The following is a 24,918-nucleotide window of genomic DNA, read 5'->3' as shown; positions in this document are numbered from 1 at the left end:
ATCCATCTTCTAAAGCTATGCTATTGGAATCACTTAATATTTACACATATTTTATTTAGAAACTATATCCTTAAATAGTATTTACTTTGAGTTTTGAAAATTTATGTTTGCTTAGGGTGTTAGGGAAAGAATTGTAATTTAAGGTTTGCATTTTTCTCCTATCCTTGTGGTTTACATATTGTAAGGATTTAAAATGATGTTATTTCAGGTTCATTTTTATAACTAAAATGAACTATTGTTTTGAATGCTTCTTCATGCCTCCTTATTTTATAAATATTCAAGTAGCAAAAACTATAGTTTTGGCTGTGAGATGGTTTATTTACTATTAATTGAAAGCAAATGAACCTTTCACAAATCTCAAAACTTTGTTATTTGGTCAAATCACAATTGGTTTACATTTATAATCCTCTCTACAACAGAATGGTAACAATCACCTCATCCTTATTTTTGTAAGGAAACTATTTTCAAACATAATGCATAACTTGGATAAACACCCCTAATATGGCAATCACAGTATGACTCCATTCTCTCATTGCTTTATATATTCACTGGTTGTAAGTTATGTAGTATGTAAATCTGCAGTAGCAATTTACAGAATAGAAATCTAGTGATCAGAGAAGTTTGTGCTATTTCTTTAAGTGCATTATTCATTCACAATTCATGCCAAGATAGTGGTAGAATGTCGCTTAGTGCATATGTCTGTTACTTCACTGTATTTCTTCGAGCAAAGAATTTTTTCTTTTTTTGCCGGTTCAAATTTGCTCAAGGACATAGAATGTGAGGACATTTAGTATTCTGGTACAGTGCACTCTGTTCTGTTAATCCTTTTTATGCCGAGAAGCTGGAATGTGAAAAGGTTGTAAAACAAGGAAACAAACTCAAATGGTTATTTCCTGTTTTAGTCTAATCCCATTATCATACAGCACCAATAAGCATGGTGGCAAAAACAATAGGGGTGTGACCACCTTATTTGTATCTAAAATTCACTAGGACATCAATTCTAATTTACATTAAGTGAAAAAGTATTTACAAAACACAAAACAAAAGATAGAATTAAACAAACACAACTTCCATTCATCTGTTCTGACCATGTTCTTTGTAGTAAGATTTGTTTGGGTTTAAGCTTTTACTTTGGACTAAAATCAGAAGAAATTGGATTCTCAGACTAGAGATCTCCTCATAGGAAAATCAGTAAACAGAAGGGAGGGAGAAAAGAAAACTTCGTAATTGAGAAAAATTAAAATCTTCCCTGTAAATGAGGTGATACACAGGATCAGAGTTAAGTGAACAACAACTCAAATGAAAGCATGATTCAAAAGTATACAGGAGGTCCTGCAGGACAATTACATTTCCAATATAGATGAAATCAATTTCATGCACAATTTATTAGTACTGTCACGGATGGTCTATCCTAAGACAGAATCTAGGTGAATTGGGTTATTTACCTACTGAAGAACCAAGTGGTCTTTTAGAGCAACGTTTCTTAAACTGCCTTATTCCCTAGGGGACTTGTTAAAAGTACAGATTACTTTGCCCTACCTGAGATCTACAGATTCAGAATTTATGGTGTGGGAATTTGGAAATCTGTATTTGTTATTAGTCAAGTTTGGCAAACGTTGCTTTAGGGGAAGAGAAAACAGGAAATAGCGCAGAACTAGTCGTGTGTGTGTGTGTGTGTGTGTGTGTGTGTGTGTGTGTGTGTATAGTACTACTTTCTAGAAAGTAACATTTTAGATTTCAGATATTTCCCTAAAAATACATAAAACTGTGAGTGATCTAGTTACTATTCAGTTGATTTCAGTTATTTTCCTAATAAGTGTAACAAAAAAAAGCTCTTGCTTTTTGTTTTTATTTATGTATTTGTTAGTGTGAGACTAGGGCTTTCTCATTAGCAAAACAGAATGTGTCAATCTCTATAGACTAAGCAAGTTCTAAAATTTTATCTTCCACTGGTAAGTGGAAAAGGATAATTTAAAATGCGCTTTTTACTTATCACCATTAAAATAGACAATATGAAGGGAATTTCTTGTCTGGTTTTCTCTATTACTAAATATAATAGAAATTGTTAAAAGGAACAACAAAAACAATACAGCCAGTTCCATTCAGTAACTTCAGAATGTGTTCTTAGAGATAAAAACATATGGTAAGAGGATTTCAATTTAATCGTATGTGTAACAATTACACAAATACTTTTTCCTTTGAAAATTGGAGTATTTTGCATATGTAGCGTTTCTCTTTGGAAAATTTTACTCTTTGGAAGGTGGTATATGTTTTACAGCAAGATATTCATTTTTTTCCAGTAGGAAGATAGGTTCAAAGAGATTTAGCAACTTGCTTGGAGGCACACATCAGTCAATAGAAAAGTCAGAAGTCAGGGAATGATTCCTCGCTGACTGGTTGTCTGGCCTCTCGTGGAAATGTGTTTGGAGCCATTGCTCTTTCTGAGACAACTTAGCCCTAGAGAAATCTACATTTCTTGCTTTGTTGTCCACAGTAGCCCTTCCTTTCTGCATTGCAGGTGTCAAAAATGCTTTTGAGGATGATTAGTCAAACTAAATGCTTTTTCCCCTACATGTTAATCTTTGTAGAGCCTTTCCAAGGGAGCCAACCTGAGGGGCAGATGCTCCACAGCACAAGCCTCATCTTTTCCTCCTACTGTGACCACCTGCTTCCTGCCTCAGCACTTGGACTCACCTCACAGCCCAGCTGCTTTCTCTGTTCTGGGCCCCATGACTCCCTCAGTCACAGCACAAGTGCTGTGTGAGCAGTGACCCTTGTGGCTTCCCTGTCATCGTCCAGCTGCCTTCAGCCTGAGCCCTGACTTTAACAGATTCCCCTCACATTCCTGCTGTCAGCCTGACGCCAGACCTCACAACTTCCCTTGTCCTTTAGCTGGCCTCCTGCCTCTGTTAGGAGTGTCAGAAATTCTGGAACATACTCCATCTGCCCACTGACACCTCCTAGTTTGATGGCCTGTGCCCACTCTCATCTCCAAGGAGAGATATAGTTCTCTCCTGAACAGGAAGAAATGAAATATCCCGGGCTTCTTCAACATAGAGTTGACAATTTTGTTCAACTGAGCCTCAAGTTAATTTAAATTTTATGAAAATAAGCATTAAAAACATGCCTACATATATATAGGTCTGATGCAAAGATTATCTCAGAGCTGGCTTAGAAGACAGGCATAAGAGATACGTAACCTAATTGCAGTAGAAAAAGCACTACAATAAGTAGTAAAATATGCCACGGTTATGGATCTCTAAAATCTACCTAACTTGGGCAACTTCTCTGGCCCTAGGAAGTTGCTTTGATGATCCAGGTCTCAAATGCCTCATTAATAAAATGTGAGTTGTAAAATTTTGTCTGCCTAAGGACCATGGCCTTGGCCAGGTAAAAGTTTAAATTAAATTCACTTCATTTTAAAAGTAAGATAGATATTTAACATTTAACAATATTTGACAACATTTACTTCTGTTAAAAAAGAACAGAATTTTATGTTATGGTAGTAGTGTGGAAATAGGGTTTGAAAATATATAAAACAATAAGCACATGTCTTTTAATAAAAATGTTGGGGTGTTCCTGTTGTGGCGCAGCGGAAACAGATCCGACTAGGAACCATGAAGTTGCGGGTTCAGTCCCTGGCTTCGTTCAGTGGGTTAAAGATGGGGCTTGGTGTAGGTTGCAGACTCAGTTCGGATCTGGCATTGCTGTGGCTCTGGTGTAGGCTGGCAGCTGCAGCCCCAATTAGACCTCTAGCCTGGGAACTTCCATATGCCATGGGTGTGGCCCTCAAAAGACAAAAGCCAAAAAAAAAAAAAAAAAAAAAGAATGTTGGCATTTTTAAGTATTTCTTCGTATGTTCTTATAAGTACACATAGATAACATATATTCCCTCTCTTCTTTTTCCCTCTCCCTCTCAAATGCAAAAAATTTTGTGCTTTTACTCACCCCCTACCTTTTCACTTAAATTATATTATAATTTATGTTATAATTTAAATTTTCTTATAAGTATAGTTCCATTTTATTTCAGAATTTATCATAGCTTTTATAGGTTATATTACATTCTATTAACAATTCTTTTCGAATTTTTTAATTTTTTTTAATTTTCAGGGCCTCACCCATGGCATATGGAGGTTCCCAGGCCAGGGGTCTAATCAGAGTTACAGCTGCCGGCCTACGCCAGAGCCACAGCAACGCCAGATCCGAGCCACGTCTGCAACCTACACCATAGCTAAAGGCAACGCAGGATCCTTAACCCTCTGGGCTTGGCCAGGGGTCAAACCCGCAATCTCATGGTTCCTAGTCGGATTCTTTTCTGCTGCCTCATGACGGGAACTCCAAAAATTCTCTTAGAATTAAAAAAAAAAAATTAAGATATGATTGACATATGACATTATATTAGTTTTATATGTACAACATAATGATTTGATATATGTTTATATTACAAAATGATCACCACACATCTAGTTAACATCCATCATCACATATGTAGTTACAATCTTTTTTCCTTGTGATAAGAATTTTTAATACCTACTCTTTTAGTAATCTTCAATTAAATTATTAATAACAAATCTAACTACAGTTAATAATACTTTATTTCATACCATGCTCATGCTATACATTGCATCCTCAGGATTTATTTAATTTATAACTGGAAGTTTGTTCCTTTTGACCACCTTCACAAATTTTGCCCTCATCTCTCAATTCTGGCAACCACCAAACTGTTCTCTGAGTTCAGTTTTCTTTCCTCTTTTCTTTTCTTTTTTCTTTTTTTTCTTTTCTTTTCATTTCGTTTCTTTTTCTTTTCCTTTTTCTCTTTCTTTCTTTCTTTTCTTTCTTTCTTTCTCTCTTTCTTAATTTCTCTCTTTTCTTTCCTTCCTATCTGATTCCAAATGCAAGTGGAATGAAATAAAATCTGTCATTCAAATTTCTGGAAATTTCTTAAGGATTTATTATATTCTAGATACTGTTGAAATTCTTTTCCACAGAGCATCTTATTTGATAAAGAATTATTTATATCCTGGAGTTCCCATCATGGCACAGTGGAAACAAATCTGACTAGGAACCATGAGGTTGCAGGTTCGATCCCTGGCATTGCTCAGTGGGTTAAAGATCCAGCATTGCCATGAGCTGTGGTAGAGTTCACATACGTGGCTTCGATCTGGCATTGCTGTGGCTGTGGTGTAGGCCGACAGTTACAGCTCCACTTAGACCCCTACCCTGGAAACCTCCATATGCCACGTGTGTGGCCCTGAAAAGACAAAGCCAAAAAAAAAAAAAAAGGAATTATTTATATCCTGTTTTATTCCCAAAAGTGCTTATATAAAATAGCTTATAAAAAAGTGACATGATGAAAAGAGCACCTGAAAAAATCAGAGGGATGAGGAAAAAGGCATAGAAAAAAAGCTGAAGCAAGAATGCAATGCCTGCTGTCAAATTTTACACATTCAGTATAAATGTACAACAAATAAGACTTAGAGGTTTTAATAGCTAAATAGGGAAAAGGGAAGGTTGGTTAACATGGAGGTTTAATTACTCAGTTACCAGTATTATAAAATGAAATTGAACCAACTCCATGGAAATACATAGCTTCTTGGTATGGAGATAAATCTTAGGTAATAAAGACATTGAGTCATATACTTTTACTATGATTTTTAAAGTTAAAGATTTAAATATATTTACAACTCTTGATACATATTACCAAATTTCTTTCCAAAACAGCATTGGATATAGTCGTACAAATTTTCCAATGCAATAGATGGAAACAGCTTCTCCTTGTTTTATTGATTTCTATTTTTTGATTACATAAGATTGAATGTTTTTCTCATTGTTTGGCTTTATTTGCAGTTCATGAATTACCCAAGACTTTCTGCTTATAAACATTTTTAAGGGACTTATGAGGGAAGTTTTGGTCCGTGAAGCTCTGGCATAGCTATATGGGTATATCTTACAGTTTGTTAAGATCTAGCTTATTAGATTGGGTTTTCCACAACTGAGGCACTTATATTTAATTCCAATATTATTGATTATGGCAGGGTCTAGTCTTCCTTTGGATGTAAATTTTTTAACAGAAATATCGCCTCAGTTTTTTTTGGATTTAATGTATTTAAAATTAAAGAGTACAGGTCTTTTGCCTCCCTAGGTATATTTATTCCTAGGTATTTTAGTTTTTTTTTGATGTGATAGCAAATAGGATTTTTTCTTTAGTTTCTCTTTTTGAACTTTCATTATTAGTGTATAGAAATGAAAGAGATTTCTCTATATTAATTTTGTATTCTGCAACTTTACCAAATTGATTTATGAGCCTAATAGTTTTATGGTAGCATCTTTAGTATTTTCTATGTATAGTGTCATGTCATCTGTAACAGTGACAATTTTATTTCTTCTTTTCCAATTTGGGTTTCTTTTATTTCTTTTTCTTCTCTGATTGTCATGGCTAGGACTTCCAAAACTTTGTTGAATAAAAGTGGCAAGAGTGAACATTCTTGTCTTACTTCTGATCTCAGAGAAAATCCTTTCAGCTTTTCACCACTGAGTATGATATTAGCTATGGGCGTGCCATATATGGATTTTATTATGTTGAGGTAGGTTCCATCTATGCCTATTTTATGGAGAGTTTTTATTGTGTGTTGAATTGTGTCAAAAGAGAAAAGACAGTCTCAACAGAGAAAAGACAGTCTCTTAAATAAGTGGTGTTAGGAAAACTGGACAAATACATGTAAAAGAATGACATTAAAACATTTTCTGACATCATATACAAAAATAACCTCAAAGCAGATTAAAGACCTAAAAGTAAGATCAGATACTATAAAATTCTTAGAGGAAAATATAAGCAGAAACTTTTTGACATAAATTGCAGTAATGATATCTTTTTTGATTCACCTCCTAGAATGATGAAATAAAAAACAAAAATAAACCAGTGGGACCTAATTAAACTTAAAAGGTTTTGCACTGCAAAGGAAAACATGAAAAAAAAATTACAACCTATAGAGTGGGAGAAAATAGTTGCAAATGGTGCAACTAACAAGGGTGTAATGTCCAAAATATGTGAAAATCTCATACAACTCAACAACAACAAAAAAGCCAAACAACCCAATTGAAAAATGGGCAGAGGACTTAAATAGACATTTCTCCAAGGAAGACATACAGATGGACAGTAGGCACATAAAAGATGCTCAACATCAGTAATTATTAGAGAAATGCAAATCAGTACTACAATGAGGGACCACCTCACACATTCAGAATTGCCATCATTAATACATCCACAAATAGCAAATGCTGGAGAGGGTATATAGAAGAAGGAAGCCTCATACAATGTTGGTGGGAATGTAAATTGGTACAACCACTATAGAAAACAGTGTGGAGGTTCCCCAGAAAACTAAATGATAGAACTACCATATGATACAGGAATCCCTCTCCTGGGCATTTATCCAGAGAAAACCATAATTCAAAAAGATACATGCACCTCAATATCCATTGCAGCATTATTTACAATAGCTAAGACATGGAATAACCCAAAAGGCCTTCAACAGAGGAATGGATAAAGGAGATGTGGTATAGATATACAACCGAATATTACTTGGCCATAAAAACAAAATAATGCTATTTGCAACAATGTGGATAGACCAAGAGATTATAATACTAAGTGAAGTAAGTCCGACAGAGAAAGGCAAATATATAATATCACTCAAAAGTGTAATCTAAAGAAATGGTACAAATGAATCTATTTACATAACAAGCAGACTCACAGACTTTGAAAACAAACTTTTGGTTATCACAGGGGAAAGCGGGGGTGAAGGGATAAATTAAGAGTTTGGGCTAACATATATACACTACTGCATATAAAATAGATAACCAACAAGGACTTATGGATTACAAAGGGAAATCTACTCAATATTCTATAACCTCTATGGGAAAAGAATCTGAAAAATGATGTATTTTGTATAACTGAATCACTTTGCTGTGCACTTGAAAATAATACAATATTGTAAATCAAGTACATGCCAATACAAAATTAAGCTGAAAAAAAATTGAGGATAACATGTAACAGGGTTACAATGAATTCTGTCATTTTGTTTATATATATCTTATATGTTAAACTAGATCCACACTTTTTATTAATTTTCATTCAAAGATATATGTTTTCACTCATCTTATGGCAATCAAATTTTACTGCCCTCCACTAGCAAAAAAGCTATTATCTAAGTTTCTTGATTATTTTTTCCTCTTGCCAAACTTTTCAGAAACAATAATAGATCTGTGATTTAAGGACTCATTATGTTAACACAAAATATTCTTATCACCTGCTTTTCTCTATTGAATCCAGAAGAGCTTAAATCATCCACAAAGAAAGGGTGGGTTTTTTAAGATTTTTAAGTTTTTATGTTTATAAATTATGGCAAAATTTATTGTAAAAACAAAGGAGCATGTTTTCAAGCACTGCCTTTAATCAGATAGCTCTTTTAGCATGCGGCCTATTGAACCTAAAGCCTTCTCTAAGGATGCATTTTGAATGTTTCCAAGAAATGCTGGACACAGTTCTCTCAGAAAGGCAATGTGTTCCCATTTCATCATGTCGACTGCATCTGCTCCAGACACATGCTGCCTGAACTTGGACTGCTGGCATCAGGAGAAAACCACCCCAGCCACGTTTCATGATGCTTTCTCTGGAAACACACATTGTAAAATTTCTGCAAGAACAAAAAAAAAAAAGGGGGGGGAAAGCAATATAAAAAACAAACACATGTCTCTAAAGCCAGTCTAGGCTCTTAGAAGATTACTTGATTTTTTTCTACAGAGTTTGGTGCAGATAGTGAATATTGATAAGCCTGCAGGATTGAGCAAAACAACAAAGAAAGAAATTTGAATTCTTTAGCCTAAGGATAAGGTTGGAAGGTTAAAGACTGTCCTATTAATGGAATTCAAGTTATATAGAAGTTTTGTAATTGAGTCAAAATGAATTAACCTTTGTCAAAGGCAATTTTGATTCCTGTTCCAATGCCTTTAAATAAGAGGGAATGGGGGAGGGGTGGCCAGGGGGAGGGAATGATAGAATATCTGTGAGTCTGGGCAACTTTCCCAGAATTTCCTTTATCTCACCTCCTGATAGTGCGCTCAGGACTCCTAAATCTAATTTTTTTTCCCCCTGGTCTTTTCTTTCTATCTATCCTTTCACCATTCTGATCCAGAATGAAACATTGTCCTGCCAAAACTGTCCCGTGTGTACTACCATGAAGATATCTTCCGAGATTAGGCCCACTGCCTTCTGATGCTAGAATGAGAGAAAATCAGCTTGTCAGAAGGTACCAAGCAGGCTTTTAATTTAGTGCAAAGCAGACGTTTCTGATAGTGATGGTTATTAAACACAAGAGATCCGTTGGGGAAGGGAGCTATGCATCTCTTTCCTGGTATCAAGGTAGCTTGTATTCACAGTGTAGAGAAAGTTGACTTGAAAAACAAAAAAGCTCAGGAATGGCTTGTCAAACTTTCGAATCCTGTCTGTAGTATCTAAACAGTATAAACATCATCTTTCTAAATTATTTTTAGAGAGCTATTAATTCTGGAAAATATTGTGCTATATGATTTTTATCATTTTGCCATTTTTCGTTTCAAATTGAATGAAAGGGTCCATTATTATTGTTGATCCAGATTATATTCTGAATGATCAAACTATGCATTAAAACTAATAGAGTTTTTGTTTTGGGGGAAACAAATGCAAGGCTCTCTTTCTTAATTTTCTTAGTCGTCACATTAAAATTTTTATTGGTAATTGGTTCGAGGTGATAACTAAGTGAAGTAATCTGTATTTAAGGTAAATTAAATCTGTATTTAATACATATGACATTAGATGTTTTTGATCCCTAGTTGTAAAACTATGCAATGCTTACTGTTGCCACAGGACTATCATAGAAATCTGTTAACCAGGCAGAGCTAAAGGTAGAGGGTGCGTGGCAGTGAGTGAAAACAGTATCTTGACAGAGTCTCTTTAGTGTCTCAAAATAGAATATAAGAGGAAGATATTTACAGTGTTTGAGGGCCTGGACTGGGTGGCTTTGAGGTAGGTCTTGGAAGATTGGGAATTTATAGGGATTGGTCAAAATTTAGAATATAGACTTAGATTGGTGGATACTGTAAGGTGAGGTTTTCCTCAGTAGAAACTTAATGAACAAGGAGTTAGTTTTGATAAGTAAAATTTTTAGTTAGTAGTCTTATCTTGTAGTAGCAGGTATTTCATGGAGCAAGAAGCTAAGTTATTTTACTTAGTCCCAGCATTTATACATGGACAGGAAAATATACCTGGCTGCAGCAGTAACATAGGGAAGGGAATTATGTTGCTTTATTTTATGTTTTATTTTATTCATCTTTTTAGGCCTGCACCAGCAGCATATGGAAGTTCCCAGGCTAGGGCTCAAATCAGAGCTGTGGCTGCCAGCATATGCCACAGCCACAGCAACGTGGGATCCAAGCCACATCTGCGACCTAAACCACAGTTCACGGCAATGCTGGATCCATAACCCACTGAGTGAGGCCAGGGATGGAACTGTTACCAGTTGGGCTCCTTACCCACTGAGCTATGATGGGAACTCCTGTGTTGCTTTTAATTTCTTGATTTTATATTTAATCTTTCAAATAACTGGTAATAAACTGGAGGGCTAAAGTTATTAATTATCATTTATTAAAAACACCTAAAAGCTCAATTTTTAAGATTTCTCATTTTCCTTTTATAATAAAAGGACAGATTAGCTCTTATTTTCATATTTCCTTTATCTAATATTAGTGAGTCTACTGAGGTTTCCAGCTAATACAATATTTTAAATCATAGTATAAATTTTTAATACATAAATTCTATATTTAATTGTACTAAAACAAAACTCCAACCTTTTTGAAGTTTGTACATCCCAAGTTGACTTTAAAGAGTATTCATTAAGATCATGATTTAAAATAATGTAAAAGCTAAGAAGAAAGCTAGGCAAGGAAATGTGTTTATAGAAAATTTACTGGAAAAAATGATTTTTTAGTTGAAATAACATATTTTTCATGTTTACTGGAATGAGAACAGAAAGTAAAACAAAGCCTAAAAGTCTAGAATACCAACTTGTTAGTTGATATGATGCTTTATATCATACATCACAGACCCAAATCTTGAATAGGAAAAAAAACCCTACATATCTGTTCAAAAATAATGGAATGAATCAATGAGTGATCGAACAGACATGTTGCCATTACAATAATGTTTATGAAACTTTTTAAATTATACAATACCGCATATAGGATAATTTAACTATAATACAACCAGTTAAAAAAATCACCTTTGCCATATGTACAATCTTTTGCAGGTGTTATTAGTTGCTAGCTTAATATCCAGTTTATTCCATTTTCTTTACACTGATTCTTTTGAGGGGGAAAATGCCCTGCTAACTACTATTCTGCCCCAAATCTCTTTAAGGTGAGGCAGCCAAATGATATTCTGCCTGGGCTAATGGGACAATTGCTTTATACTGATATAAACATCATCCTGTCCTTTTTGATGCTTCCTCCCTGTGTGTGGAATGCTGACAACAGTCATGTTGCTATTATGAGAATGCTATGAAGATAAGAAGGAGAAGTAGAAAGAGAGAAGAGCTGTGGTCCCTGAAGGCATTGTAGCTGCTCTGAACCACTTACGTCTATACTTCTTATTATGCTAAAACAAAACAGGACAGTAACAAAAAATTTGGACAAACTAGGAAGCACATTTTTGCCTGCAAGCCATTGTGGCCCACTGCATGCTGCTGAACACGATCTCTAACAGGTACAGGTCCCAATTCTGCAAATAACCAAATTGTTTCATGGTTAAGAGAAAACACACTACATTTATTAATTTTAGTAATTTCTGTGTGTTGTGATTACAGACACTTTGAAAAATTTTATTATCTCTGTGTAACACATTTTTAAGCATGTACAACAATATTTATTTTATTATCAGAATAAATGCATTTTGTATATTAAAACAAACCATGTTTTAATTTAAGTATATTTATAAGATGACAAAGTGAATATGCCTAACTATTTTTATGACACCCAGCCTAGATATGCATGCAAAAAGAATTAGAGAGTATGATATCTCACATACAAAAGAAAGGTCTACTATGATAAGAATATGTGTTTTGCTCTTTGGACAAATTGGGAATCTGGCCAAACAAGTCTGACATGCATGAAAAAAGAATTAGAGAGTATGATATCTCACATACAAAAGAAAGGTCTACTATGATAAGAATATGTGTTTTGCTCTTTGGACAAATTGGGAATCTGGCCAAACAAGTCTGACATGCATGAAAAAAGAATTAGAGAGTATGATATCTCACATACAAAAGAAAGGTCTACTATGATAAGAATATGTGTTTTGCTCTTTGGACAAATTGGGAATCTGGCCAAACAAGTCTAACAGTGCATAAATAAAATCTATTCAACGAATTTAAGCAGAGAAGCTATGGAATTTCCATTTCTTTCATAGGTTGTTTACAAACTTAAATTGATAGACACAGAGCACATTCTGTTAAGCAACACTCAAGGACCATTAATAAGTGCTTGGTGAGTGGGGTGGCAAAGTGAGTGGAAAGGGGCTTATTATTCTGATCAGTCCTTCACAGAAGTGATTCACAAAATAGTCCAGAGCATTACTAGTAGTTCTTTGAGAAGTGTTTTCTATTTGGCTCATGATCAGTCTCTTGTAGTGGTAATATTCATAAAATGAAGCATGCTTTTGTTTTTGTCATGAAATGATTGTTTTAATGAGAACCTCTGCTCCTTATCCCATCCACTCCGGTGAGAGTCTCTTTATTTTTATTCCTATCTCTTTTGATCCCTACCTCTTCCCCACGACCATTTGAGAGCCAGGCAAATAAATGGATTTTTATTGTTCTACTAAAATGAATGAATTTTGTTCATTTATGTCAAAAATTTTTGAGGGCCATGCAAAGTTCTAAAGTGTATAATATTCAAGATCAAGATAAGAGAAGGTTCTTTAATAGACTTTGCTTATGGACATTTATTTTCTTTTTTCCATATATCATTCAACAACACTGGTTAGACCTCTGTGGTTTTCATATCACTCTATTAGCACTTGTATGTACCAGGTTAGTACAGTTGAATTCAGGATTTCTTTTTTTCTAAGTATTCATTGTAATTGTAGAGGACAGACCAAAAGGGGACCAATGTTTTATATATAAATATTAGCACTTGAGAAGTACTCACTGCTCACTTAGTCTACTTTATTTTATGAATGAAAAAAAACCTAAATGACTCTAAGTCCCAAGCAAACTGAAGTGCTCTCATTTTCCTCAACAGTTCAATCTGTTTCTCACTTTGGGACATGAACACATGGTGTTGCCCTCTGGTAGAAACCTCCCAACATGCTTAAATAACTCTAAACTTACCCCTCCCTCTAGGAAGTTTTCCTGGAACACTGCCATCCCACAAATGTGGAGGAGCCCTCTTTCTTTGTTCTTCCAGAGAAACCTGGACATCATTTCTCTTTTTGATTAACACATTGGGTCATATTTGCTATTTTGCTTTTTTGAGTGTTCTCTTTTGTATGAACTTATTTTGGAAAAGTCGGGGACTAGGTTTTCTTTTCTTCACCATAGCAAAATCTCTTGAACACAGTAGGTGCTCAAATTTATTTATATATTGAGTGAATGACTTGCTAAAATGTAACTAAGTTGTAATTTCATACATATTAAAACATTTTTATTTTATGAGTATTAATTATAGGTGAAGAAAAGCCATGATATCCAAGTTAGAAAGAAATGGTGGCTTCTTTAGCTTGCATATGGCTAGAAAAGCAAGAGTAGACTAATTTTATTCTAAAGTATAAAATCCAAATTTCCCATGAAACACTGCAGTCCTGTGTGATAGCCATTTACATTTTGTCCAGAAAATTGATAAATTGCTGTACTCACACAACAGAATTCGGAGCTGCAATGAGGAGAACTGCATCAATACCCACATGTACTAATATGGATAAATCTCACAAAAATCATTATGAGTTAAAAAAAAGCCAGAAACTAAAAAGTGTATATTTATGATTCCACTTATATCACATCCAAGAACAGATAAAACAAACCTGTGATGTTGAGTGTCAGAATGGTTTTTACCCTCTGAGGGAGTGATGACCGAAAGGAGGGATGAGGGTATTTCAGTGGTGCTGATGTGTTAAGATCGTTGTTCGGGTGTGGCTTTCATAGGTAGCTATTCATCTTGTATCAATTTATTGCAGTATTGGTTACAGTTTTTTGACTTTCTTGTTAATATCTTTATTAAAAATATACACAACTGCCCCTCCTTCCTACTTACCCTAAACTTCTCAAAGTGAAGAACCCAGGCAGTAGAACTGACCGATAAAATAATGAGTTGTAATTCACACTCACGCATGTACACATTCTTTTATTCTCACTGGCATTATTGTATCAACCAGCTAAATGTTTCCTCTTTCCACATAAGTTTGGACCAGGACATATAAATTAAGGCACTATAAATAATAACATAAGATAACCAGACCTGATGAATATCAAGTTAGATGTAAAGTTTCCATGGATCACATGCTGTTCAAGCAGCTTTATACAATTTTATGTGTCTAACTCTGCTGACCTTGCTGTTTTTATATGAAATATAGTCAACTGTAGTTTCTTATAAATGGACCATATTCATTTTGAATAATGCTTTAATAAATAATAACCTATGTGGTTGTCCATGTTTTAGCTAATTTATAACATTAGATTTATAATTACATTTATAAAGTATATCTGATTTATCAGATACCTTCAATGTCCTGTCTCCAAGTCCCTTCATCCACCTGAGTTGTCTGTAGTTGTGGATAGTTCATCATAAGCATATAGCTTCCCACTTCAAGGGTGTGTCTGCCACTCTTCTCTCATAAAGGATTTGTGTAGCATTGTAGGATTTTGCAGGAGTTAACATAAATGCGGGCAGTCCTCCATCCCTGTGGGATGGGACTCTATAGATAAACCTCTAGTCTCTTCAGCTACCCCTGCAACTACTATCCTATGAGATAGAGTTCTGGTTGATGGATACTTCTTTGGCTTTTCTACCTGCCATTTCTTCTGTCTGTTTTTCCAAATCATTTCCTGGATAGTCTACCTATACCAAAGTTCTTGCCCTCAACACCTGGCTTGAAGGAGGCACAATGATATCCTCCTTTTATTAAGACATGTATGTATTATTTGGGTCTTTTAAATTATGAATCTGTCTTTCCTTTTCCATTACCCGCTGAATGCCATTTACATCCTTTCACCAGATTTGGAAATCATAAGACAGCATTCTTTCATTCTACCTCCTTTCAGCTCTTTTCTATGGAACAACCATATGCCATAGACAGTATATGTAAATTTGGGGAGCACTTCCTCTTTCAATTTTTCTTCTCACTCCTTTTCCAGTGAAGATTCCTTGATAATACATTATTAGTGATTTTCCTCAATGTTGAGATGTTTTTCCAGGAACTTGCAGAAAAAAACTAGCGTGATACATTAATAAATCATCTATTACTTCTCAATTACACGCAGATGTCTCCAACCTCATTCAAAGTTCTTGAGAGGAGGACCTGTCCAACAACACATCCACAGGGGAAGCTCCCACGTCTCCCTTCTGCTTTTCAACCTGTATAAGCCTTGTATTTAAAATATTGTGTTCTCTGCAAGGAATGCCATAACAAAATACCACAGACTAGGCAGCTTAAACAACATTTTCACAATTCTAGACTAGAAGTCCCAAATCAAGGTGTCAGAGTATTTATTTCTCCTGATACTGCCATTTGGGCTTTTAGATGGCTGTTTTCTTTCTGTGTCCTCACATGCCGGTACGTACATCTTAAGTGTATCTTTTTTTTTTTTTTGTCTTTTCGCTATTTCGCCATAATTTAAAAAGATATGTACACCTCAATGTTCATCACAGCACTATTTTTTTTTCTGTCTTTTGTCTTCTTTAGGGCTGCACCTACGACATGTGGAGGTTCCCAGGCTAGGGGTCGAATCGGAGCTGTAGCCACTGGCCTACACCAGAGCCACAGCAACGTGGGATCCGAGCCACATCTGCAACCTACACCACAGCTCACGGCAACGCCGGATCGTTAACCCACTGAGCAAGGGCAGGGACTGAACCCGCAACCTCATGGTTCCTAGTCGGATTCGTTAACCACTGCGCCATGACGGGAACTCCTCAAGTGTATCTTAATTTCTTCTTATTATAAGGACACCAATCAAATTGGAATAGGCCCCATTTTAACTTAATTACATTTTTAAAAGACCTATCTCCAAATATAGTAACATTCTGAGGCACTGGGAGCTAGGGTTTCAACATATGAATTTTTTGAGAACATATTTCAGTATTTTAACAGATATATTGGTTCTAGAAAACAGAATGATAGAAAACAAGGTCAGAAAACAATGGAGAAGGCTGGCCTCTGGTGTGGCTGAGCAGAGAGAAATGAAATGGAAGGCTTTGCCCAGGCTGGATACGTGTAGAGATGAGGAAAGAAATACAAAATAGAAGGCCTCATCAGCAATAAGGACTGTGACATTACTAGAATTAGATGCTACCTCTACTGTCTTTTTTTTTTTTTTTTTTTTTTTTGTCTTTTGTCTGACAGAAAGTATACCGATCTTATCAGGAAGGACACTGTCCACATTACAAAAGTACTCTTTGCTTTTTCTTTTTTCTGAAGAAAAAAGTAGAAGTTTTAGAGATATATTCTCCAAGGATTTTGAATTTAATATCAGTCATCAACCAGGTTTGCTATTGTACCTGCTCCTTAATCTAATGACTCTAGATTCTTTTTCTATGAACTGAGAATAAAATGTTTTCCAAAGGAGAGAGTTTGAGGGGTGGGGTGATGGCCTGGGGTTTGGGATGGAAATGCTATAAAATTGGGTTGTGATGATCATTATACAACTATAAATGTAATAAAATTCATTGAGTAATTAAAAATAAAATATATAAGAAAAAAATAAAATTATTGAAAAAAAAATCTCTCTTAAAGAAAATGAGGCAATGCATATAAATTGCCATACACATGCTAGACCTTAATAGCTCTTCGACCAATTTTTATCTTTCTGTTCACATTATTTTCCAAGTCCTGAGAAAATACTTCATAAGCCATGTACATTTTGAATGGTACTTTTAAGAATGCTGAAGCAATGGAAACCTTGGAGGCCAGGGCCAGGATCTTGGCAGCAGAAAATATTCAGAAGCCAAAGGATAAATAGGCAGAGATTAAATAGCAATTTTGATTCCCCCACCCTCCATTCTTGGCTCATGTGTTGGGTATGTGGAAGGGTTGGCACAAATGACATTGTTTATGGAACCCAGTAATTGCAGCTAATCAGTCTCCAAAAGATTAATCAAAGGAATTCTTGTTCATCCTGAGAGAATACTAGTTTGTCCATTGTTCTGTATTCCAGACTGGTATTATACAGTAAACTAGAAGGTCAAAACAAGCATCTTTTCAGGGAGTTTTGTACTAGTTTGTTGATACTTCCAGTTGCTTACTTTTCTGTACTTTTCCAGGCATTTGCCTAATGGATTTAGGGTATTGACAATAGTAGAGCCATGGATTTGAGCTGTGCAGAGTAAATACCTAAATGTTTGTTTGTTCTGTGCACACACTAAGAAAGTAAACGTGGGTGTCTTTTAAAATCATGAACAACTACAATAGAGCAACTCAGGTTCAGGCAGAGACTAAATCATCCTCTAAAATAGCAGAACAAATAGGCACAGAGCTTACTGGTGCTTGGCTGTTTTCACATTGACTGCTGCCATATAATTCCCCAAATATTACTCCTTCAGTTTTGTGTGCACTCTAAGCATGTTACCCTTTTCTATCCTAGAGATACTTAAAACAATATAATTTAACTCAGTAGATAAACATTTGAAATTTCTATTTTTCTCAAGTTTTATTGTTAATTGCCCAATACCTGCCAATTTAGAGCATGCTAAATAATGCTCAAAAGCTGAATGATTTCTTTTCCATTTCCTTTCACTTGTGCCTCATTAAATTATAGCGTAGGAGAAACTGTGACATAATAAAGGCACACAAAGATGTATTGGAAAATCATAAGGAAGAAAGATGAGATGACAACTATAAAAGGCTGGGAGAGATGATAATAAGGACAATGTAGATAGAAAAACAAGTGAAAAGAGAGCTGATTACACTATTAGAGTTCCTTTTCTTTGTGATCACTGCTTGCTTCTCTCAAAGTAGCTAGCTTCACAATAGCATATTTGCCTTAGAGGATATATTCATGCATCACTTCTGCCCTGAATTTCTGCTCGTTCATTTAACCAGGCACATTTTGCTTAGATCATGTTTCAGCCTTTGCTCATTAAAAAAAAAAAAAAAAAAAAAAAAAAAGACATTTATGCCTACCTAGAAAGTCAAGGCACATAAAACTAATGACTTTATAAACAAGCTCACCAGGATATTCACTGTTTTAGTGACAGCGGGGGAAGGAGGAAGGACCCTTCACATTAATATTAAGACCTTACATTTAGAAAAGCATCTAAGACTCTGTGTTTTACATTAATAGTCATTGGCCATAGGAATTAATTATTTAATAAACCAATAGACTTATGAATATTACTAGAGCAACAGCACATCCTTCTCCAGAAAATCACAAATAGCAGATTTTGTTATTTTACATTTCTGTTGTTCAGAGTACAACAATAAATTTGACCTTGTAAAGTCAAAAAATACGTTTGTGATATACCCCTTTAGACTGAAAAAGTAGTATTAATTTAGTATGTGGTATCCAAGCTTAAAAGCATACTTTTTTTTTTGTCTTTTGTCTTTACGGGGCCGCACTCGTGGCATATGGAGGTTCCCAGGCTTGGGGTATAATCAGAGCTGTAGCTGCTGGCCTATGCCAGAGCCATAGCAATGCCAGATACGAGCCATGTCTGTGACCTACACCATAACTCACTGCAACGTTGGATCCTCAACCCACTGATGGAGGCCAGGGATAGAACCCGCAACCTCACGGTTCCTTGTCAGATTCATTAACAACTGAGCCATGAAGGGAACTCCAAAAGCATACTTTTTAATGTTACAAAATAGTGTTATGGCCAGGTATATCATCAACATGACATTATAACAACATTATCTGTCTTTTATATATTAATAAAATGCAATGATCTATTTGAATATTGACCCACTGGTTTGATAATTTTCCTGAAGGCAACACGAGCAAAATCATGTATGAGGGATCTTTATATTTTTCTGCCTTATAGTTTTTCTTACCCATTAACAGCAGTGTGTTTAACTATACTGAATTCTGCATGGATTGGTGATGAAATGCTTGAAAACTGTTAAGGGTCAAGCAAACCCTATTTTTTTTTCCTTCAGAAAGAAACCTGAACACCAGGGATCCTTCTCCTACTGCTGCTATCTTTTGCTAATTTTAATAGCCTGCCATCAAGAGAAAGCTGATATTGTTGGACTGGTGGCTCTTGCATTTCATTTTTTTAAAATTTTCTTGACAAGTAATGTTCAGAGTTCCCTTTTGTTGTTTAGGTGAGGCTCTATAAACATCAGAAGAAAAACCAGATCTATAAGGAGAGTTTTGATTATATTTTCTGTCTGCTGGCTTCTTCACAGCAAAGTGTGTTTGGTGGAGGAAGATTAGAATTAAAAAGGTAAAAACCCTCTTTGTTAAGTTTTCTTTTAAAATGAAATTATTTATCGTTTATTTGGATGGTATTTATTTTGTATCTTAGATCACATGAGAATTTAGAGATGAATGTAATCCATCAGTTTATTTGTTTATAAACTTTTTAAAGAATTTTTAAACAAGTAATAAGATTGGCTAATTATCTTGATCATCATAAGCAAATCAGGCATAAATATGAGTATAAAGTTATTTTACTTATTCATTTTTGTTCTCCTTCCCTGGTATAAACAGGAAGATGAGAAATGATAACACAAAATTTACACTTTGTGTTTGTTTTTAAACATTGGCCATAGATGTTTCACGTAGACAATAATTATTTCAAACAGCTCTGTTGAGAACTAAGTGTTACCTTGGGTCATGAGTTGATCTATTTAATTATATACAACACATGAACATAGTTCCTCATTTTCCACCTCTCTAAATGTATGAATTGCCTAGGTGTCTACCCTTGAGTCTTTGTATTTTATCTCTACACACTCTCTTTGCAATCCAGTCTACTCCCAAATATTCAACAGTAATGTTAAAATTCCTAGGACCTTCTGAATTCCCTCACTTGTTCCTTATGAGGAAAGCAGGGAATATCTCTGCATCAGCTAAGCAGAGCTTACTGCATGTGACTGGACCTCTGATCCCAAACAGAGTTCCTTTGTCTAGAACTCATTGAAAATCTGTTGTTGCCAATGCTGGTAAACATCCCACTCTCTACCTGTCTTTCGTATGTTAGATGTACACGAAAATCCAAAATATTTTCATGATGCTTATGTCCAAAAGAAGGGTCAGTGTAAGCATAAACATCAAGGAGGTGAAACCTTATATAAAGAAATAAAAGTAAGAATTTGCATATTATTCCAGGGTAGATAAGAAAACTGTAGCCTCATAATTTTGCAAAAAACCAAAGTTCTCCCCCAGAACCAAGGCTACTTGCATTATATGTTCTCTTTCAAAAAAGTGTTGATCCTCAAAAATAAACTCAAAATGGCTTAAAGACTTAAATATAAGACAAGACCCCATCAAGCTCCTGGAAGAGAACATAGGCAAAACATTCTCTGACATCAACCTTATGAATATTTTCTCAGGTCAATCCCCCAAAGCAACAGAAATAAGAACAAAAATAAACCAATGGGACCTAATCAAGCTGACAAGCTTTTGTAGGAAGGAAAACCAAAAAGAAAATGAAAAGACAATTTACAGAATGGGACAAAATAGTTTCAAATGATGCAACTGACAAGGGCTTAATCTCTAAAATATACAAACAACTTCTACAACTCAACAGCAAAAAAGCCAACAACCCAATTGAAAAATGGAAAAAAGACCTGAATAGACAGTTCTCTAAGGAAAATGTACAGATGGCCAACAAGCACATGAAAAAATGCTCAACATCACTGGTTATTAGAGAAATGCGAATCAAAACTACCATGAGATACCACCTCACACCAGTCAGAATGGCTGTCATTAAGAAGTCCACATAAACAAATGCTGGAGGGGGTGTGGAGAAAAGAGAACCCTCCTGCACTGTTGGGAATGTAAATTGGTACAACCACTATGGAAAACAGTATAGAGGTATCTTAGAAAACTATACATAGAACTACCATATGACCCAGCAACCCTACTCTTGGGCATATAGCCAGATAAAACTTTCCTTAAAAAAGACACATGCACCCGCATGTTCATTGCAGCTCTATTCACAATTGCCAAGACATGGAAACAACCCAAATGTCCATCAACAGATGATTGGATTCGGAAGATGTGGTATATATACACAATGGAATACTACTCAGCCATACAAAAGAATGAAATAATGCCATTTGCAGCATCATGGATGGAACTAGAGACTCTCATCCTGAGTGAAGTCAGTCAGAAAGAGAAAGACAAATACCATATGATATCACTAACATCTGCTATCTATGATACAGCACAAATGAACCTTTACACAGAAAAAAAAATCATGGACTTGGCAAATAGACTTGTGGTTGCCAAGGGGGAGGAGAGGTGGTGGGGTGGTTGGGGAGCTTGTGGTTAATAGATATGAATTATTGCCTTTGGAATGGATTAAGCAATGAGATCCTGCTGTTTAGCACTGGGAACTATGTCTAGTCACTTGTGATGGAGCATGGTAATGTGTGAAAATAGAATGTGTACATGTATGTGTAACTTGGTCACCATGCTGTACAGTAGAAAAAAATTGTATTGGGGAAATAACTATTAAAAAATAATAATTAAAAAAATAGTGTTGATCCTAAAAAAGAAAATCAGTGTTCTAAAGTATTTCACCCTAGATAAAATAAATAAAATCTCAAAAATTAAATGCCTTTAAAAAGTACATGATTTGAGTTCCCATTGTGGTTCAGCAGGTTACAAAATCTACTGGTATCTATGAGGATGTAAATTCAGTCCCTGGCCTCTCTCAGTGGTTTAAGTGTCCAGTGTTACTGTGAGCTGTTTAGGTTGCAGACACAGCTTGGATCCTGCATTGTTGTGGCTGTGGCTGGCAGCTGTAGCTCTGATTTGTCCCATAGTCTGAGAATTCCATATGCTGCAGATGCAGCCCTAAAAAGCAAAAAAAAAAAAAAAAAGAAAAGAAAAAGAAAAGAAAAAGAAAACTACGTGATTGACCATATGGCCCCACCATTGTCATACAACACTTCTGACTCATATGTTCACAGATATTATATAATATACATTCTAAACTTTGTACTTATCCTTCTTTTTGTGTGTTAAAATTTACGTCCTCAAGCAGAAAGAAGTTGACTAAGTAATGTCATAATTAAAGATAAGTGAATTAATCATTTTGCTGTTTGAAGAATTGTAGGGAACAGACAGAAAAAGACATAAGACTGAATTTGGGGAGATTTACTGAAGGAAGTATTAAATTTCAGTTTTAGACTTTATATTGTACCTCTCAAATGTTGTTGGAATTTGTATTTTTAAAAAATAACTAAAACCATCTCCCACGCAACCTAGCTTTCTTAGAAGGTGATCTGCCACTCCTTCCTCTGAAAATTCAGACCTGTCTTTTTTACCTTACATATGTATGGAGGGTTATGATTGTTCTGACCAATAGAGTACAGCTGAAATCATTCTGTGTTGTTATGAAGCCAGATAATAGAAACAATAAGCCATCTCCATGAATTTCTTTTAGGAAACTGGGGAACCAAGTCCCTATGTTGTAAAGAAGCTGAAGTTAGACCATAAAGAAAGATTACAGAGGGAACTGAGGCCCCCCAGACAATAGCCACCATCATCTGTCAAACGTGATTGAACAAATTCTAAGTTAACCAGGCCCCAGCTTTTAAGTCTTCTAGTCAAGGCCCTAGGAAATACAGAACAAAGACAAGACATCCATCCTATTTTCTCTCTGAATTCGTGGCCCTAAGAATTCATGAGCACAATAAGTTGTGGTTCTATGCCATTAAGTTTTTAGATAATTTGTTATACAGCCATAGTGATTGGAACACCTGCCTCTTAAATGAATAAAGCATTAGAAGCAGTGATGAGAGTCAAGTCATTGGTTGATTTTACATTTAGATTGACTAAATTGTACATTTAAAATCATGTGCCAGATGTTTTCTTTGATATATTATTAATAATCTTTTAAACTGAGTGAAACAGAACAAAAATCAATGAAGACTCTACTATTTATACTTAAATTTTTATGATTGTAAGTGTGTGAGTTTGTGGTCACTTTTCCATTCGCAAAGAACCACATTTTTTTTTTTTTTCTTTTTAGGGCTGAACCTGCAGCATGTGGAAGTTCCCAGGCTAGGGGCTGAATCAGAGCCACAGCTGCCAGCCTACTCCACAACTCCTGACAATGCCTTATCCCCAACTCACCGAGTGAGGCCAAGGATGAAACCCACATCCTCATGGGCGTTAGTCAGGCTCATAACCTGCCGAGTCACAATGGGAACTCCAGGAACCACATCTTGGTGTGGTTTCCTTGCCCTATACTGTATCCAACCTTAGGTCTCTTTGTCCAGACTCCAGGGTTCTTGCTTATGCTCTTGCTTTCATTGTCACAGTATGCCACGCTAGGTCATGTGGAAGAACACCAGGCTGCTTCCTACACTTGCTTATAGAATGTGGATACTTTTTGAGAAGCTAGTCCCAGGAAGTACCTCTTTGAAAACTCTTCGAAGCCCTCTGAGTGCTACTTTGTATTAATCTCTGTGGTAAAGAATATATAACACTGACCACATTTTCAATGCTTAATAAGCTATCTTATTTAATTTGGGTCTATAAAAAATTATGGGCAGAAAGGTATTTAGAATGTTTGACTTACCGAAATTGAATATTGGAAAAGAATAGAATAAATAGTATTAAAATAAGGAGAAAATGTATGAGGCAGACTCATAGCAGAGTGTAGTTTTAGATAGGGTGACAGAAAAAAAAATGCTGTAATTGTTGATGCATATTTTAAACAAATTGAAGTCAGTTTGAAATGTGAGCTTCTTCAGTTGCTTATAGCACAATCCAAAATGGTTTTGTAAAGTTTTTTCCCACAAATCAATTTTCCTTTAGGATTATGTTAATTGGAATCTTTTTTTAATGAGTCAAGCAGCAATAAACAAAAATTCTCTCTTTCTTTTTGAGGAGTAAGAGCCTGTGTTATAACATTTCTGTCAAAATATCTTAAAATTTTTGTCATAATTGCTGAAATATCATCATCAAAAGGATATATGGTTCAAATACTAATGCTAGATTTCAAGACACATTTCACATTTGTTTAGAACTTGGGTCTGATGGTACATGCACTAAAGATAATTTATTGGAAGAATGGTGTCATAATTATGAATGAGTAGAAATTAGTCAAAGACATTTTTTGTAACACAATTTTTGGATATGATATATTTTAAATTTCCTTTACTCAAAAATCATAAACTTTTTAGTTAATTTTCAAAACATTGACTACAATGAGATTAAATCATATCAGAAATTTTGTGTATATGATAACATTTATATCTTATGTGTATATGCATATATGGATATATTACACATACATTATATATACACACATATATATGTATGCATACACACATGTATAATATTGTGAAGTGTATCTTCAATGTTTTTGATCATTTCAAGCAATGTACCAAAGACTAGAACTCATAACAGTGTCTTAAAATTCTGAGTATTTATAGGATTTGCAATAAACACAGATGAATTTATTTTGATGATTAGATATTTAAGTAAAAGCAGTTAT

The 24,918-nt window shown here is 35.1% G+C and overlaps 1 protein-coding gene across 16 annotated transcripts in view; it reads left to right on the top strand.

The window, feature by feature from the left end:
* The window catches only part of LOC146397805 (uncharacterized), a 1,134,194-nt gene that overhangs the window by 161,739 nt on the left and 947,537 nt on the right, over positions 1–24,918 (top strand). For 5 of the 16 annotated variants that reach the window (XR_014823714.1, XM_084989253.1, XM_084989254.1 and 2 more), the window contains one exon: positions 19,562–19,683. The exons of 10 other annotated variants lie outside the window; for them this stretch is intronic. Coding sequence is in view for 5 of the 6 variants with exons in the window: in XM_084989253.1 (XP_084845379.1) it covers positions 19,562–19,683 (122 nt within the window). In the remaining variant the exon portion in view is untranslated. Of the gene's footprint in view, positions 1–19,561; positions 19,684–20,794; positions 24,300–24,918 lie in introns of those variants that run through there. One more of the 16 variants, XM_084989257.1, reaches the window with a different exon arrangement.

Source organism: Sus scrofa, chromosome 13, assembly GCF_054392235.1.
Source record: "Sus scrofa isolate SSC_HxYL_T2T_F1_AM1 chromosome 13, Sscrofa_HxYL_maternal_Yorkshire_Landrace_v2.0, whole genome shotgun sequence".
Taxonomy (NCBI): Eukaryota; Metazoa; Chordata; class Mammalia; order Artiodactyla; family Suidae; genus Sus; species Sus scrofa.
This window is presented reverse-complemented; position numbering and strand designations above follow the sequence as displayed.